General features: G+C 46.1%; 1 protein-coding gene across 1 annotated transcript in view; it reads left to right on the top strand.

The window, feature by feature from the left end:
* The first annotated feature begins 581 nt into the window (after nt 1-581).
* The window catches only part of ankfn1a (ankyrin repeat and fibronectin type III domain containing 1a), a 75498-nt gene continuing 56751 nt past the window's right edge, over nt 582-19328 (top strand). The window contains exons 1-7 of the mRNA XM_072242098.1: nt 582-770; nt 4308-4518; nt 5857-6048; nt 7951-8064; nt 17775-17872; nt 18470-18560; nt 19170-19277. Coding sequence (XP_072098199.1) covers nt 585-770; nt 4308-4518; nt 5857-6048; nt 7951-8064; nt 17775-17872; nt 18470-18560; nt 19170-19277 — 1000 coding nt within the window. The 5' untranslated portion in view covers nt 582-584. The remainder of the gene's footprint in view (nt 771-4307; nt 4519-5856; nt 6049-7950; nt 8065-17774; nt 17873-18469; nt 18561-19169; nt 19278-19328) is intronic.

A 19328-nucleotide genomic window follows, 5' to 3' on the forward strand; every position in this document is an offset into this window, starting at 1 on the left:
AAGGCTGAATTAGCTGGGCCTTTTGCTGAGCCATGTCGCTGTGGGTCAGGGAACAGGCTCATGCTGGATGCCATCAGCATAGAGCGCGTCCTGTCTGACATCAGGGTGGCAGGGTAACTCAGAGGTCAGTGTTACACTCCACTCTGAGCAGTGACCTAGGTTCAACTCTTGCCACCGCCTGCAAGGAGTTTGTGGGTTTCCTCCCACAGTCCAAATCATAAAAGTAAGTTGTGGGCATGCATGGCGAAAATGAATCAGCCCACAATTGAATAGTGGAGCAGACTCGATGGGATGATGGTTCTGTGGACACGTGGGCTGACCTGAACATATGCTTGGACTATGTTAGTCGTTGACGCAAACAATGCATTTCACTGCTTGCTTTGATGTACAAGTGACAAATGAAGCTAATCTCTAGATCTCTCAGTGTTGGTAGCACAGTCCAGGATATTGCAGTCAGGCAGCTGACGACAAGGCCTGGTGATGGGGATGGGGTTTGATGCTGGGCTCCGGCCTGTCATTCCACAAACGTCTGCTCCACTTGTGCTGTGTGCAATCCGACCTTTGTTTGTTTTCCCAGCTTAAACATGACGCAGCAAATGCAGAATCTACACCTCTGCAGCTCTGCGAGAAGCTGCAGCCCTGCCTCTCCCAATGCCGCCAAACGCCTCTACCGCAACCTGTCCAACAAGTTCAAAGGGAGCCACTCGTCCTTCGAGGAAGTGAGCCAGGCCTCGAGGACAGAGAAGGAGCAGCTGAGGGTTGCCCCACTGGTGAGTCACTGGGTTTCCCTGGTTTGTAAAAGTAGCCAGTACCAGGGGGTGGGGAGGGAACACGTGGGAGAAAGGGTGAGGAGTTCAGAGAATCAAGGGCTGTGGAATAAAGAGGAAACCACTGAGCCGTGAACGCGAGCATCACTGAGCCTACATGCTGACCAGTAGACACACAGTCACCCCATCTGCCTTGTGCTCAACGCTTTGCCACTGAGGCCCTGAGGTCCTCCTGCAAACTCTGGGTCAGACTTGCTGAGATCCTCCACAGATGCAGCCCAGCCTGCTACGCCCTCAGCACTGTGTGTGTGCATCTTCAGATTCTCTTGTGTTCAGTATCAAACTCTTCTCACACTAAGAAAATTCATCCAAACCATCATCAGTTCCGATCTCATTTTCCACAACACTTCTCAATGTGACGGCAAACACACTGACAATGTGAACTACCTGAGAAGATAAAGCGGGTTCAGGGGCAGACCTGACACCTGCACCTTCATTCAGTGGGACGACCAATCCAGGCCTCAACATCACTTTCATGTTCTCTCCCCATGCCCCAACTCATAATTTCAATAGACTCCCTGACTCCACTTTACTGCTCACTGAGGGAGAGAATTCCATAACCACATCCCCTTCCGAGAGGGAAACTTCCCTTCCGCTCTGCCTGCAATGATTCTTGGGCAAATATCTCCCAGCTCCCACCCCCTTTGGTTCTGTCTGAACTCAGCCTCGATCACATCGCCTCTCGTTCTTCTAAACTCAGTATTGGTAGAGCACACAGTGCCTATAAAAAGTATTCACCCCCACTTGGAAGTTTTCATGTTTTATTGTTTTACAATGGTGGATTTAATTTGGCTTTTTTTGACACTGATCAACAAAAAAAACTCTTTTGTGTCAAAGTGAAAACAGATCTCTACAAAGTGATCTAAATTAATTACAAATATAAAACACAAAATAATTGATTGTACAAGTATTCACCCCCTTTACTATGACACACCAAATCATCACTGGTGCAGCCAATTGGTTTTAGAAGTCACGTAATTTGCTAAAAGGAGATGTTTTTGGAGACCTGTGAGCAGTCAAGGTGTTTCAATTGATTGTAGTAAAAATACCCCTGTATCTGGAAGGTCCAAGTGCTGGTGAGTCAGTATCCTGGCAAAAACTACACCATGAAGACAAAAGAACACTCCAAAGAACTCCGTGAAAAGGTTATTGAAAAGCACAAGTCAGGAGATGAATATCCCTTGGAGTACAGTTAAGTCAATCATCAAGAAATGGAAAGAATATGGCACTGCTGTAAATCTGCCTAGGGCAGGCCATCCTCAAAAACTGAGTGACCGTGCAAGAAGGGGACTAGTGAGGGAGACCACCAAGAGACCTATGACAATTCTGGAGGAGTTACAAGCTTCAGTGGCTGAGATGGGAGAGACAGCACATACAACAACTGATACCCAGGTGCTTCACCAGTCACAGTTTTATGGGAGAGTGGAAAAGAAAAAGCCACTATTGAAAAAAAACTCTCATGAAATCTCAGCTAGTGTTTGTCAGAAGCACATGGGAGACTCTGAATTCAGCTGGAAGAGTGTTTTATGGTCTGATGAAACCAAAATTGAGCTTTTTTGGCCATCAGACTAAACACTACGTCTGGTGTAAGCCAAACATTGCACATCATCAAAACACACCATCCCTACCATGAAGCGTGGTGGCTGCATCAGGCTGTGGAGATGCTTCACTGCAGCAGGCCCTGGAAAGCTTGTGAAGGTAGAGGGTAAAATGAATGTAGCAAAATACAGGGGAATCCTGGAGGAAAATCTGATGCAGTCTGCAAGAGAACTGTGACTTGGGATTTTTTTTCCAGCAAGACAATGACCCCAAGCATAAAGCCAAAGCTACACAGGAATGGCTTAAAAACAACAAAGTTAATGTCCTGGAGTGCCCAGACCTCAATCCAATTGAGAATTTTGTGGCTGAACTTGAAAAGGGCTGTTCACCCACGATCACCTTGGACAGAGCTTGACCAATTTTGTAAAGAAGAATGGGGGAAAATTGCAGTGTCCAGATGTGCAAAGCTGATAGAAACCTATCCGCACAAGGCTGTAATTGCTGCCAAACGTGCATCTACTAAATACTGACTTGAAGGGACTGAATACTTATGCAATCAATTATTTTGTGTTTTATATTTGTAATTAATTTAGATCACTTTGTAGAAATCTCTTTTCACTTTGACACGATAGTCTTTTTCGGTTGATCAGTGTCAAAAAAGCCAAATTAAATATGCAGTGATTCAGTGTTGTAAAACAATAAAACATAAAAGTTTCTAAGGGGGGTTGTGAATACTTTTTATAGACACTGTGCCTACTTTTACACCCCACAGCAATAAAGACCAGCACTCCATTACCTCTGGACCTGTATGCTAAACCTCAATGTGTCAAAAAGCTATAAAGACCAGCACTCTATTACCCCTAGACCTGCACACTAACTTTCCATATGTCATAAAGAATGAAGACCAGCACTCCATTACCCCTAGACCTGCACACTAACCCTTCACATGTCATAAAGCAATAAAGACCAGCACTCCATTACCCCCAGACCTGCACACTAACCCTTCACATGTCATAAAGCAATAAAGACCAGCACTCCATTACCCCCAGACCTGCACACTAACCCTCGATGTGTCGTAAATGAAATATTTTTAAAAGCCCCGCAGATGCTGCCATTCTGAAATGAAAACAGGAGATGCTGGAAAACTGCAGCATCTGTGGGAAGGGAAACAGTGTATTCTGGATTTCCAGGTCTAGGGAAGGGAAACGCTCAGCATTCCAAGCTTCCAGATACAGGCTGCTTGGTTAGGAGTGGGAAAGAGAGAAACAGGTAGCAGAGAAGGCTGGGTGGAACAAAGAGAGTCTCTTGGATAGGGTGCGACTAGATGAGCTCACTGTAGCTAACGACTAATTAAGGTTAGGTTATCTACTTTGTGTGATGTGTTGCCAGTGGAATGAAGAAGAGTGGAACAAGGTAGACCTAGATTAATGAAGATTGGAAGAATGAGAGATGACCTTACAGAAACACAAGCTTCTGAGGCTGTTTGCTGGGGGGGTAGATGTCTCTTCTGGTTGGGGGGGAGTGGTCTAGAAGTAGGGGGAGGATGAACTGAGTCAGACGGAGGTGCATCAATTTCTGAAGGTAAACGGGAGATGGGGGGGAGGGAGACTTGTGAAGACACAGAATCCTTTTTCTGAGGGTTGAGTCAGTGAATATATTCCAGTGGAGGCAGACTTTTCTGCAGCAGGAGAATGAAGAGTGAATGGAATGAGGCAGGAAACAGAGTTGGTCGGGACTGGATCAGCACGATGATGCAGAAGGGCCGAATGGCTAAATCCTGCTCCCGCTTAACATCCCTGTGCCTTGGGTAAAGAGCTGAGTGCTGAGGCAGAGAGAGGCAGGGCTAGACCTCTAGAATTAGATAGAGCCTCCTGGTGGTGGTTTCAGTGAGGGTGGTGCTTGCCGAAGCTGAGGATCACTGTGTTTTGAGCTCTCTTGCAGAATTTGCACTGTAACGAGGCACTGTTCGAGGCAGTGGGCCAGCAGGATCTACAAGCTGTGAGCCTGCTTCTGAGTCACTACAGCCAGGACGAGTTGGATCTCAACACTCCCAACAGTGAGGGGCTGATGCCGCTGGACATTGCTGTCATGACCAACAGCGTTCCTGTAGCTCGCATCTTACTGCAGGCAGGCGCCGTGGAGAGTCCACACTGTGAGTTCCCTCCCCTCACCTTGTCCTCAGTGTTCAGAGCAGAAATATTTCCCCATAAGTAGGATTGTTTAGGGCTACAGGTCCTGCCTGGGCTCTGTTCGCAAGAACTGTTTATAACCCAAACAGTTCATGGGCTGGAAATGTGGCTGCTCGGCAATATACTTCAATAAAAACCTGGACCAACGAGTCACTGTGTTTAACTCAAACATTGACATCTCTCTGCAAGAGATGATAATATTGCCGCAGCAAATGACGTCTATCTATTACTTGCCGAAGGGTGAAGGGCCGAGATAGAGTGGATGTTTCCTATGATGGGGAAGTCTAAGACCAGAGGACACAGCTTCAGAATAGAGGGGTGTTCATTTAGAATGGTGATGAGGAGGAATTTCTTTAGCCAAAGGGGGTGAATCTGGAATTCTTTGCTATAGGCGGCTGTGCTGGTCAAGTGTTTGGGTATATTTAAGGCAGAGATTGATAGATTCTTGACTGGTCCGGGCATGAAGGTATAGAGGGAGATGGCAGGAGTCTGGGGCTGAGAGGGAAATGGATCAGCTGTTATGAAATGGTGGAACAGACTCAATGGGCCAAATGGCCTTATCCTGCTCCTATATCTTATGGTCTAAATCCATTCATCTCCCATACATACTGTAAGACCATAAAAACTATATATGTTCTTCCCATGACCATGTGGGTTTCCTGCCACATTCCCAGGACGTATGGTTAGTAAGCTAATTGGTCACGTGGGTGTATTTGGGCAGTGCCAGCTTGTTGGGCTGGAAAGGTCCGTAACTGTACTGTATCTCTAAATTACAATTAAGACATGGAGCAAAATTAGGCCATTCAGCCCACTGAGTGCTTCACTATTCAAACATGGCTGATTTCTTTTCCCTCTCAACCACGTTCTCTTGCCTCTCCCTGTAGTGTTTGACACCATTACTAATCAAAAATTTATCAACTTGCATTTCAAATAAGCCTAAGCCTTGGGACATCAGTGCAGGAAATGCTGGAAATATTCAGCGGGTCAGGCAGCCTCTGCAGAGGGAGAAACAGAATTACTGTTTCATGCCAGTGGCCATCTGTCTGAACTCAACAGTTAGAGTGTTGGTTTTGAACTGAGAGATTATTTTGTCATTAAATGCAGGTTTTGGTGGGAGAGTGTTGGGAGGGGGGTGGGAAGTCCCTGAGGTCAGCAGGTGGAGGGGGGAGTGTTGTGGCGGGTGGGGGAGTTGTGTCGGGGGAGTGTTGTGGCGGGGGGAGAGTTGTGTCGGGGGAGAGTGTTGTGGTGGGGGGAGAGTCCCTGACCCCAGCAGTAACAGCCTCTGCTGGTTTGGTTGCCAGTTGACTGTGCGGAGAGCAGAGCCTCACACCTAAGTGGGCTGATCGAGGAGGCACAAGAGCGAGTGAGTGAACTGACATCGCAGGTGCTGAGAGAGGCCGACAACACTGGCACAGAACGGCAGAAGCAGCTGACGGCCTGGGAGTGGAGATATCGGCTGTACAAACAGATGAAGACGGGCTTTGAGCTTACAAGTAATGCACTATGCCATAAGCAGAAAAGAGTTTGATAACAAATACTCCTGCTTCTGCTGGAGGTGCTGGGAAGCCTTATACACGTGAGGTGCTGCCCTTTCGAAGGACCCACCAGGGTAGGCAAAGATGGGCACTGAGGTTGACAGGAGAGTACTGGGATCTGTGGGCACTGAGGTTTACAGTAGAGTACAGGGATCTGTGGGCACTGAGGTTTACAGTAGAGTACAGGGATCTGTGGGCACTGAGGTTTACAGTAGAGTACAGGGATCTGTGGGCACTGAGGTTTACAGTAGAGAACAGGGATCTGTGGGCACTGGCGTTGACAGGAGAGTACAGGGATCTGTGGGCACTGAGGTTTACAGTAGAGTACAGGGATCTGTGGGCACTGGCGTTGACAATAGAGTACAGGGATCTGTGGGCACTGAGGTTTACAGTAGAGAACAGGGATCTGTGGGCATTGAGGTTTACAGTAGAGAACAGGGATCTGTGGGCACTGGCGTTGACAGGAGAGTACAGGGATCTGTGGGCACTGAGGTTTACAGTAGAGTACAGGGATCTGTGGGCACTGGCGTTGACAATAGAGTACAGGGATCTGTGGGCATTGAGGTTTACAGTAGAGAACAGGGATCTGTGGGCACTGAGGTTTACAGTAGAGAACAGGGATCTGTGGGCACTGAGGTTTACAGTAGAGAACAGGGATCTGTGGGCACTGAGGTTTACAGTAGAGAACAGGGATCTGTGGGCATTGAGGTTTACAGTAGAGAACAGGGATCTGTGGGCATTGAGGTTTACAGTAGAGAACAGGGATCTGTGGACACTGGGGTTGACAGTAGAAAACAGGGATCTGTGGGCACTGGGGTTTACAGTAGAGAACAGGGATCTGTGGGCACTGAGGTTTACAGTAGAGAACAGGGATCTATGGGCACTGAGGTTTACAGTAGAGAACAGGGATCTATGGGCACTGAGGTTTACAGTAGAGAACAGGGATCTCTGGGCATTGAGGTTTACAGTAGAGAACAGGGATCTGTGGACACTGGGGTTGACAGTAGAAAACAGGGATCTGTGGGCACTGGGGTTGACAGTAGAGAACAGGGACCTGTGGGCACTGAGGTTTACAGTAGAGAACAGGGATCTGTGGGCACTGAGGTTTACAGTAGAGAACAGGGATCTATGGGCACTGAGGTTTACAGTAGAGTACAGGGATCTGTGGACACAGATACATAATTCATTGAAAGTGGCGTCACAGATAGATAGGGACTTAAAGACAGCTTTTATTACACTGGCCTTCACAAATCAATGTACTGAGTACAGGAATTGGGATGTTATGTTAAAGATGTGTAATACATTGTCAAGGCTAAATTTAGAATAATGTTTGCAATCTTGGTCACCTACTTACAGGAAATATATCTGTAATTTTGAAAGAGTGCAGAAAAGAATTACAAGGATGTTGCTATGACCTGAGGACCTGAGTTATTGGGATATACAGGCTTTTCCCACTGAGGCTGGGTGAGGCTACAACAACAGGTCATCGGTTTAGGGTGAAGGTGAAACGTTTATGAGTAGTCTGAAGGAAAACTTCTTCAGTCAGGGGGTGGTGCAAGGGTGGAATGAGCTGCCAGCTGAAGTGGTACATGCAGGTTCGATTGCAACATTTAAAAGTAGTTTGGAAAGGTACGTGGCTGGGAGGAATATGAAGGGCAGCATGATGGTCCTATGTGGAAGATAAGATCAGTGTAGACTGGATGAGCAGAAGGGCCAGTGTCTGTGTTGTAGTGCTGTGATATGTGCACAGTCAGTTCTCTGGGGATGAGTCCCAGGCTGGAATGTAACAGAGGTTTGACCTGTACTGTGTATGAGACAGATGGGTTTCAGTTCCCCTCTCTCTCTCTCTGGTCATTACAGGGGTCCCAGATGCGCCCACCAATGTGCGACTGTCTGTAACCAGCAGTACTTCATTGATGGTCACCTATCAGGAACCACTGAGTGCTCACTCTGCTGTCATTACCAGATACAAAGGTATTTGCCTCTTCCTCCCTAACCTGGCCTGTCTCTGGGGTTGTAAAGCCAAATAAAAAAGCACCTGCAGGATTTCAGGTGAAGATGTGAAGAGGGAAGGTGTGGAATGACCACGGTGGGGTGGGGAGAGGGTTTATGAGTGCATGTGGGTGGGTAGGTGTGCATTTGTGAGGCCTTATGGAATCTCTGTCAACCACATGTGCTCTGGCCTCACCACTGCTTATCATTTTCTATGTACATATTTTATCATCCATCAAATTAATCTGATCTCTCCTGACCAAGATTTCTTAACCTCTCCCTTTCCATTTGTAACTTCATCCTTAATATCCTTGTAAAATGCTTTGAGATTTTGTTTAATCCTGTTTGCCAGTGATATTTCATGGATGTACTCAGTGATTCTAATTTCTTTTTTACGAAGCCCCTTCATTTTCTATCTTGTTTTCTGGGCTTCCCTTTTTTTTGGTCTTCTATATCTGCCATTTGTTTCCTTATTTAGAATCTGGCCTTTGATATAATAGAACATAGGGCATTACAGCACAGTACAGGCCCTTCAGCCCAAACTATATAAACCTACTTCATGATCAATCAAGCCCTTCCCTCCCGTACAGCCCACAACCCCATGTTGTTCCTATATCCATGTGGCTAGCTAAAAGTCTCTTAAATGTCCCTAAAATATCTGCCTTTCCCACCACTCCTGTCTGTGCATGCCACACACCTACTACTTTCTGTGTGGAAAAAAAACAACTACCTCTGACATCTTGACATCTCCCCATACTTTCCTCCACTCACCTTAAACTGATGTCATCTGGTATTGGCCATTGCTGCCCTGGGAAAAGGTCTCTGGCTGTCCACTCGATCCATGCTTCTCATAATCTTATACACCTCTGTCAGATCACCTCTCATCTTCCACTCCGAAGAGAAAACCCCTAGCCTGTAGAACCTTTCCTCATAAGACATGCTTTCTAATCCAGGTAGCATCCCGGTAACTCTCCTCTGCACCCTCTCGAAAGCTTCTACTTCCTCCTATAATGAGACAACAATACTCCAAGTATGGTCTAACCAGGGTTTTAGAGAGCTCAAACTTCAAAGTAAATTTATTATCAAAGTTCATGTATGCCACCATTTTCATTTTCTTGCCAATAAATCCATAATAGAACAATAAACACAATAGAATCAATAAAAGACTGTGTCAACTGGGCATTCAACCAATATGCAAAATACAACAAACTGTGCAAATACAAAAAGAAAGAATAATAATAAATAAATAAGCAATAAGTATTGAGAACATGAGATGAAGAGTCCTTAAAAGTGAGCCCATAGGTTGTGGGAACAGTTCAGTGATGGGGCAAGTGAAGTTATCCCTTTTGGTTCAAGAGCCGGATGATTGAGGGTAATAACTGTTCCTGGACCTGATGGTACGAGACCTGAAGCTCCTGTACCTTCCTCCTGATGTCAGCAGCAAGAAGAGAGTGTGTCCTGGGTGGTGGGAGTCCCTGATGATGGATGCTGCTTTCCTGCTACAACACTTCATGTAGATGGGCTCAATTGTGGGGCTGTATCCATTACTTTTTGTAGGATTTTCCATTCAAGGGCATTGGTGTTTCCTTACCAGACCGTGAAGCAACTAGTCATGTAATCTCCACCATACATCTATAGAAGTTCGTCAAAGTTTTAGATGTCATGCTGAATCTTTGCACACTCCTAATGAAGTAGAGACGCTGCCATGCTTTCTTTGTAATTGCATTTACATGCTGGGCCCAGGACAGATGCTCTGAAATAATAACACCGAGGAATTTAAAGTTGCTGACCCTCTCCACCTCTGATGAGGACTGGCTCATGGACCTCCAGTTTCCTCCTCCTGAAGTCAATAATCAGCTCCTTGGTCTTGCTGACATTGAGTAAGAGATTGTAGTGCCACCACTAAGCCAGATTTTCTATCTTCCTCCTGTATGCTGAATTGGTCTACTTCGGTGGTGTCATCACCAAACTTGAATAATGATATTGGAGCTGTGCTTAGCCACACAGTCATAAGTATAAAATGAGTAGAGCAGGGGCATACAGCCTTGTGGTGCCCCTGGACTGAGAGCGACTGTGAAGGAGATGTTGCCAATCTGAACTAACTGGGGTCTGCAAGTAAGGATAACGAGGGTCCAATGAGGTATAGAGGCCACGGTCTTGGAGTTTATTGATTAGTTTTGAGGGGATGCTAGTATTACGTGCTAATCTGAGGTCAATAAAGTGCTGTTTTAGCTGTCTAGATGGTCCAGGATTGAGGGAAGAGCCAACGAGGTGGCATCTGCTGTGAACCTGTTGCTCTGTCAGGCAAATTGGAGTGGATCCAAGTTGCTTCTCAGACAGGAGTTGATATGTTTCATCATCAATCTCTCAAAACACTTCATCACTGTGGATGTCAGTGCTATTGGATAAAAGTCATTGTAACAGGTTACCACGTCCTTCTTAGGCACTGCTATAATTGAAGCCTGCTTGAAGCAGGTGGGTGCCTCAGACTGCCTAACTTGAGGTTAAGGATCTCAGTGAACACTCCAGCCAGTTGACCTGCACAGGTCTTTAGTACTTGGCCACGTATCCTCTGAGCCAAATGCTTTTCAAGAGTTCACTTTCCTGAAGGCTGCTCGTATGTCAGCCTCAGAGACTGATGTCATAGGATCATCGGGGGCTGTGGGAGTTCATAGCGGCTCCTCCATGTTTTGACGGTCAAAGTGAGCACAGAAGGCATTGAACTCATCTGGAAGCGAAGCCCTGCTGATTTAACTTTACAAGAGGTGATAGTATTTAAGCCCTGCCACAACTGTCATCCTTTCTTGATTCAAGTTTAGCCCAGAATTGCCACTTTGCCCATGAAATGGCTTTCCGGAGATCGTACCTGGAACCTAGTAACTTTCTTGGTTGCCAGACTTGAATGCCTCTGATTGGACCCTCAGCAGGTTGTGGATCTCATGGTTCATCCAAGACTTCTTGTTGGAGAAAACTCTGAATGATTTTGTGGGAACACACTCATCGACAACTGTTTTTTATAAAAAACTGCAACACTATCTCTTGAACTCTATCCTCTGACTAATGACGACCAACACACTGTACACCTTCTTAATCATCCTATCAACTAGAATGGCAGTTTTGAGGGATCTTACATGGACCTCACGATCCCCCGCCAAGAATTCTGCCCTTAACCTTGCACTCTGCCTTTTCGAGTTTGAACTCCATCTGCCACTTGTCAGCCCATCTCAAGCACCCTTTCTATCTTATTTGACATCCAGTGTTTCTTGGACTGTCCTTACCTGACACTTGCAGAAATTCTCCCTGTTCATGGACTGCCTCTTGTTGGTGTAGGTTTACCTGCCTGAAGCTGCCCTGAATCTACAAGTGTCAGGTCCTGGAACACAGGTCAAACAGGCCTTAACCCAACTCAGGGTTTTAATTTGTAGATGACCTTTACCCTTCCTGAACTTCCTCAAGTTCCACCAACTCTCCTCAGTTACCTGGCTGGTACTGTCCAGTGACCTTTACCTCTATCCTCCCAGTAACTGTCTCAGTACCCATAGAGCCATGGGAAAATACTTCCCCACTGACAGATTGACCACTTGCCCAGCTACATTCCCCAAGATTAGGTTCAGTCTGCTGTCCTCTAGTTGTACAATCAGAATCAGGTATGATATCACTGACGTATGTTGTGAAATTTGTTGTTTTGTGGCAACAGTATAACACAATGTATAAAAATTACAATCTTACAATAGTGCAAAAGAGGAATAATGGGGTAGTGTTCATGGACCACGCAGAAATCTGATGGTGGAGGGGAAGAAGATGTTCCTAAATTGTTGAGTGTGTGTCTTAAGTCTCCTAAGTACTTGGAAATTCCACCTGATGGGCCCTTCACTCCAAGGAGATCTAGAAGATGAAGACACCTGTTCCTATCAATCTATTCCCCTCACACCATTCTGTGATTTTTCCACATATCTCCCCAGCATTGAGGACACCTTCAAAAGGCAATACCTCAAAAAGGTAGCATCCATTATTACGGACCACCAGCACCCAGGACTCATTGCTACCATCAAGTAGGAGGTACAGAAGCCTGATTACACACAGCCAACATTTCAGGGAACCTCATCTTTCCCTCTACTAACAGATTTTGAATGGGCAATGAACCCATAAACACTTCCTCACTAATTTATATATACAGTGGATTCTGGTTCATTGGGACCCATCATGACCAGTACATTTTGGCCCAATTAAGCAGTTGTTTCAATTAGCTGAAGTTTCATGGAAATAGTTAAAAAGGTATAATAAAAAGACAAAGTACTGTTTAACTGAGTAACAATTTATGTATTTAAATGAAATGTAGAACAAATTTGAACACTACCAATACCTCAATGGTACTATAAAAATGTGTATTAGTTCCTAATAGCTATCGACGGAGGAATGCTGTATGCTGTCATGTTCTTTTGATTGACTGAAAATGAACAAAATTAGCACAGACACCTAGTGCAGATAATGGACTCCCTTCATACAATACTTTAAAAAATTGTATCCTCCAAACAATAACGAGGTGGCCTACAAGGAAGAAGTCATCTCTCTGATGCAGTGGTGTCAAGAAAACAACCTCTCCTCAGTATTGCAAAAACAAAGGAGCTGGTTGTGGATTACAGGAGGAATGGAGATGGGCTAATCCCTATTGACATCAATGAATCTGGGGTTGAGAGGGTAAACAGCTTCAAATTCCTCAGCATCCATATCACCAAGGACCTCATGTAGTCTGTACATACCAGCTGTGTGGTGAAAAAGGCACAACAGCGCCTCTTTCACCTCAGACGGTTGAGGAAATTTGGTATGGGACACCAGATCCTAAGAACTTTCTACAGGGACACAACTGAGAGCATCCTGACTAGCTACTTCACTGCCTGGTATGGGAACTGTACCTCCCTTAATCACAGGGCTCTGCAGAGAGTGGTGCAGACAGCCCAGCGCATCTGTAGTTGTGAACTTCCCATGATTCAGGACAATTACAAGGACAAGCGTGTAAGAAGGGCCAGTAGGATCATTGGGGACCCAAGCCATCCCACCCAGAATCTATCCCAGCTGCTGCCATCTGGGAAGTGGTACTGCAGCATAAAAGACAGGACCAACAGGCTCCGGGACAGCGTCTTCCACCAGGCCATCAGACTGATGAACTCACACTGACTTGAGTGTACTCTATATTACATTGACTGTTCTATTTATTATAAATTACTATGATTGCACATTACACACTTAGATGGAGACGTAACATAAAGATTTTTACTCCTCATGTATATGAAGGATTTAAGAAATAAAGTCAATTCAGTTCAATTCAATCCTCATTTTCATTGAAGCATTCAAGATGATTGTCGATCTTTGAATTCTTTGTAATTCCTAACTTGCTGAAGTAGTGAAATTGTTTCATTTTCACTCCTGGCTGTTTTTGGCACCTCCGAGCCTAAATATTTGAAACCGCAGTGAGCAAAACAGTTCTAAATAGTCTTACTGCTTATTTCTCACCAACTATCAGTGATTAAAATCACTGCTTTTTGAACAGATCCACATGCAACTGACACTACTTATAAAGTGCGATGTAGTGTCTAAAGGCCACACAAGTGCACATGACTGACACTAGTTAGGAACTGTTCGGCAACAGTCTTTTATCCTAATTAAGTGGCATAGTGTACCAAATAAACAAAGGGAATCCTGGTTATTTTTTCAATTAGTTTTTGTTCTTTGAGAGTTGTCCCAAATAAGCAGCTGCCCCAATCAACCAGAATCCACTTATTGTAATTCTTGTTAAATTGTAATTGTATTTCTTATTATAATTTATAGTATTTCTAAAATTATGTATTGTAATGTACTGCTGCTGTAAGACATCAAATTACAAATGCCGGTAAAATGCAACCTGATTCTGATTGTGATATCAGCTCGTCTGTACTCCAACCAGCAAAGGGATTGACCATTTTAGACCACAAGACTATAAGACTTAGGAGCAGAATTAGGACATTTAGCCCATGAAGTCTGCTCCGCCATTCCATCATGGCTGATCCCGGATCCCACTCAACCCCATACACCTGCTTTTTCACCATACCTTTTAATACCCTGACCGATCAGGAAATGATCTTCCGCCTTAAATATGCCCACGGACTTGGCCTCCACCGCAGTCTCTGGCAGAGCATTCCACAGATTCACTACTCTTTGGCCAAAAAAAAGTCCTGCTTACCTCTGCTCTAAAAGGTTGTCTCCCCCAATTTCCAGATTGTGCCTCTAGTTCTGGATACCTCACTATTGCATCCTCTCCACATCCACCCCACATCCACCCCACCTAATCTTTTCAGTGGGATGTTTCAATAAGATCTCCATGCGTTCTTCTAAATTCCAGTGAGTACAGGCCCAAACGCTCCTCATATGTTAACCCCTTCATTCCCAGAATCATTCTCGTGAACCTCCCCTGGACTCTCTCCAGTGACAACACATCCTTTCTGAGATATGGGGCCCAAAACTGTTGACAGTACTCCAAGTGCAGCCTGACTAGTGTCTTGTAAAGGCTCAGTACTATCTCCTTGCTTTTATATTCTATTCTCCTTGAAATAAATGCCAACATTGCACTTCCTTTCTTTAACACAGACTCAATCTGTAAATTAACCTTCGGGAGTCTTTCACAAGCACTCCTAAGTCCCTCTCCCCATTTAGATAATAGTCTGCACAATTGTCCATTTTACCAAAATGCATTATCGTACATTTCCCAAGACTGTACAGTATTCCATTTGCCACTTTTTTGTCCATTGTTCCAATTTGTCTAAGTCCTGCTGCAATCGCATTGCTTCCTCAGCACTACCTACCCCTCCACCTATCTTCATATCATCTGAAAACTTTGCACAAAGCCATCAATTTCATTATCCAAATAATTGACAAACAATGTGAAAAGTAGCAGTCCCAATACTGACGAACACTACTGGTCACTGGCAGCAAACCAGAAAAGACCCCCTTTATTTCCACTCCCTGCCTCCTGCCTGTCAGCATTCCACTATCCATGTCAGTGTCTTTCCTGTAACGCCATAGGATTTATCTTGTTAAGGAGCCTCGTGTGACACCTTATCAAACCCCTTCTGAAAATCCAAGTAAATGACTTCCACTGCTTCTCCTTTGTCCACCCTGCTTGTTACTTACTTGAAGAACAGATTTGTCAGGCAAGATTTCCCTCACAGAAACCATGCTGACTTTGACTTATTTTATCACTAGTCTCCAGGTACCCCGAAACCTCATCCTTACTAATGGACTCCAACACTTTCCCAACCACTGAGGTCAGGCTAACTGGCCTATAATTTCCTCTCTTTTGCCTTCCTCCCTTCTTAAAGAGTGGAGTGACATTTACAATCTCCCAGTCCTCCGGGACCACGCCAGAATCAAGTGATTCTTGAAAATCATGACCAATACATCCGTTACTTCTTCAGCAACTTCTCTCAGGACTCTAGGATGAGGTCCATCTGGTCCAGATGACTTATCCACCTTAAGACCTTTGAGTTTCCCTTGCACTTTGTAATAACAATGACACTCCCCCCTGCTCCCTGACACTCACAGATCTCTAGCACACTGCTAGTGTCTTCCACAGTGATGACTGATACAAAGTACACATTAAATTCATCTGCTATTTCCTTGTCCCCCATTACTACCTCACCAACATGATTTTCCAGTGGTCCAATATCAACTCTCACCTCCCTTTTACTCTTTATATAACTGAAAAAACTTTTGGTAGCCTGCTTCATATTTTTGGCTAGTCTGCCCTCATATTTCGTCTTTTCCCTTCTTAGAGCTTCTTTAGTTGCCTTTTGTTGAATTTTAAAAGCTTCCCAATCATTCAACTTTCCACTCACTTTTGCTACCTTATATGCTCTTTCCTTGGCTTTTATGCAGTCCTTACCTTCTTTTGTCAGCCACGGTTGCCTACCCCACCATTTGAGAACTTGTTCCTCATTGGGACATAACTATCCTGCGCCTTGTGAACTATTCCCAGCCATCTCTGCTCTGTCGTCATTCCCGCAGTATCCTCCTCTAAACCACCTGGGCAAGCTCCTCTGTAATTCCCTTTATTCCGTTGCAATACAGATACATGTGAGTTATGCTTCTCCCTCTCAAACTGCAGTATGAATTCAATCATATTATGGTCACTGCCTCCTAAGGGTTCCTTTATGTTAAGCTCCCTAATAAGATCAGGGTTATTACACAATACGTAATCGAAGATAAACTTTCCCCAAGTAGGCTCAAGCACAAGCTTCTCTAAAAAGCCATCTCTTAGGCACTCAACAAATTCCCTCTCTTGCGATCCGACACCAACCAGATTTTCCCAATCCCCTTGCATATTGAAGACCCCATTACAATTGTGTCATTACCCTTATTACATGCCTTCTCCAGCTCCCTTTGCAATCTCAACCCCACATCTTGGCTACTATTAGGAGGCCTATATATGATTCCAATAATGTTTTTTTTTAATCCACATGCAATTTCTTAACTCCACCCACAAAGATTCAAAACTCCTTGACCCTATGTCACCGCTTTCTAAAGATGTACAGTACTTCCATTTTACCAACAGAACACCATCTCCTCTGCCTTTCCTTTTGATCCTTTGATGTTGAGCTTCAACTGTGGCCTTCTTTCAGTCACATCTCAGTGTCATACTGACCAGTCTCTAATTGTGCCACGAGTTTGTCCACCTTATTCTGAATGCTATGTGCATTTAAATACAGCACCTTCAGTCCTGCATTCTTTGCCCTTTTGAATTTTGCCTCTGGTACAATTTAACTCTTTGCTCTGTCTGCATTTGTACCCAGTCAATGGCTTGTCCTTCCTTACATTCATGTTACACCCATCATCTACTTGTAAACCTACTAGCTCGTCCTCAACTCTGTCATACTGGTTCCAATCCCCCTGCCACAATGGTTTAAACCACTCCCAAAAGCTCTAGTTACAGTACATCTCCACAATACTCCACTCAACGACTCCCATCGATAAACTTGCTGATTTACAAGCTCTCTGTCGGACCAGCGTAAGAAAGTTGGTGAGCTCTGTTCTCTGTTCCTTTAGTTCCCAAACTGTGTCTATGTGGCCTCATTTGAAGTGTCTTCTTGATTTCTTCCCTTATTCCCACAGTAACCAACTCTTTTATTTTTATTGCACTGCCTTCTCCTTTATATCTGCCCTTGCCACGACTTGAGCGAGCTTCCCTTGCCGAGCTGAGTGCCAGTTCTTTTCTTCCATCAGTTACACAGGAGATTAAGGAAGGGTGAAGAAGAATGTGGGTAGGGGAAGGAGTACAAGCTGGCAGGTGATAGGTGGAAGAGGTGAGGGGGATGGGGATGGATGAAGTGACAAGCTGGAGTTGAGGAGATGAAAGAGGTAAATGGCTGCATTTCTGCATCCTTCCGTTATGCCTCTGATAGCAGCAGTCCCTGTGTACGGAAGGCTGTCCACCTTCAGGGACACTCATCTGCACCCCCAGGTCTTTCCACCCTTCGCTTGCCATGGTGAACTTGACTAAACCTCCCTACATCACCGACCCACCCAGCGTGGTCACCCCACTTCGCTGACTGTGGTCAGACTCGGGGTCAGAGCAGAGAGGGTGAACACACTGATGCACCTGAAGAGGTTGCAGCTTGGAACTGTACAATGTCTAGCGTGTGTGCCTTCTTTCTGTGTGCTAGTGGAGTGGAGCAGCAGGATGGATTTCTCAGACCCTACTGGAGAGATGATAGTGGAAGTCCCTGACTCCATGAGATGTACAATCCCATGCCTCAGGACGGTAAGTAGCCTGCCACTCCTCAAACTGGCACAACCAAGTGACGAGGGAGAGTGCCTGGAGCTGCAGGAGGGGATTCACTGATGGGGGAGTGTCCGTGGGATACGGGAGGAGATTCATGGGTGGGGAGAGTGTCCGTGGGGTGTGGGAGGGGATTCAGTGATGGGGGGGAGTGTCCGTGGGATACGGGAGGGGATTCAGTGATGGTGGGGAGTGTCCATGGGATACGGGAGGGGATTCAGTGTTGGGGGGAGCTGGTGAGGGGGGAGAGAGTCTGTGGGATACGGGAGGGGATTCAGTGTTGGGGGAGAGTGTCCGTGGGGTGTGGGAGGGGATTCAGTGATGGGGGGAGTGTCCGTGGGATACGGGAGGGGATTCAGTGATGGGGGGAGTTGGTGAGGGGGGAGAGAGTCTGTGGGATACGGGAGGGGATTCAGTGATGGGGGAGAGTGTCCGTGGGGTGTGGGATGGATTTGGTGAGTGGGAAGAGTCAGTTATGGGAGACGGTGTCCAGGTCTATAGGGGATTTAGTGGGTGGGGAGATGTCAGAGTTGGGAAGAGTGTTTGTTACTTTATCGATGCTTTTCTGTGTCATGCCAGGGCCAGATGTACCATGTTCGTGTATCAGCAGCAAACATGAAGGGCTGGGGATGCCCGCAGACTGCGAGCCCCAACTGTGCCATCCCATCCAGTAGGTGAAGTCTCTGCATTCCCCTGGTGTTCATAACCGGATTGGAGTTGTGTGGGAGGTTTGACCCACGGGGCGTGCAGACCCCAAACTGGTGTTCATAACCGGATTGGAGTTGTGTGGGAGGTTTCACCCACGGGGCGTGCAGACCCCAGACTGGTGTTCATAACCGGATTGGAGTTGTGTGGGAGGTTTCACCCACGGGGCGTGCAGGACCCCAGACTGGCGTTGTGTGAACATTCCCAGTGCAATGATCCTGTGACACTGATGTACCAAAAGCCGATTGGTGACTGGCGGGCAGAACAACATCAAAAATCTCCTGCTGGGAATGAGGGAGAGCGCCTGGGGGACGGACGCTGTGGGTCAGGGGAGGGGCAGGGGGACAGACCCCAGGGTGTGAGGCAGACCCCTTGGAGGGGAGGAATCAGGAGTCTCTCATCATGGGGGATCGGATCAGGACCTCATGTGGTGGGACCCTACAGTGGGCCAGGGGACAAACCCTGCTGTGTTGAGAATGAGAACGTGATCCTGTGGTGTGGGGAAGGATAGGACCATGGTGTGCGGACAGGGCGATCTCCACTGCCTCACTCTGTGTTTCTGTGCCCCGTCGAGACTGGAAGGAGGTGGACGGGAGGATGCCGCGGGTTCGCGGACAGGTCCAACAGCTACAATACCTGCTGCAGAGAGAGCGAGACCGGCACCGGCTCCACGGGATCGCAGGTGAGTGTGTCAGCCCTGGGATCCTGCTGTCTCTCCCCTGGGTCCCACTCC

The sequence above is a fragment of the Mobula birostris genome, chromosome 24, assembly GCF_030028105.1.
Source record: "Mobula birostris isolate sMobBir1 chromosome 24, sMobBir1.hap1, whole genome shotgun sequence".
Lineage (NCBI taxonomy): Eukaryota > Metazoa > Chordata > Chondrichthyes > Myliobatiformes > Myliobatidae > Mobula > Mobula birostris.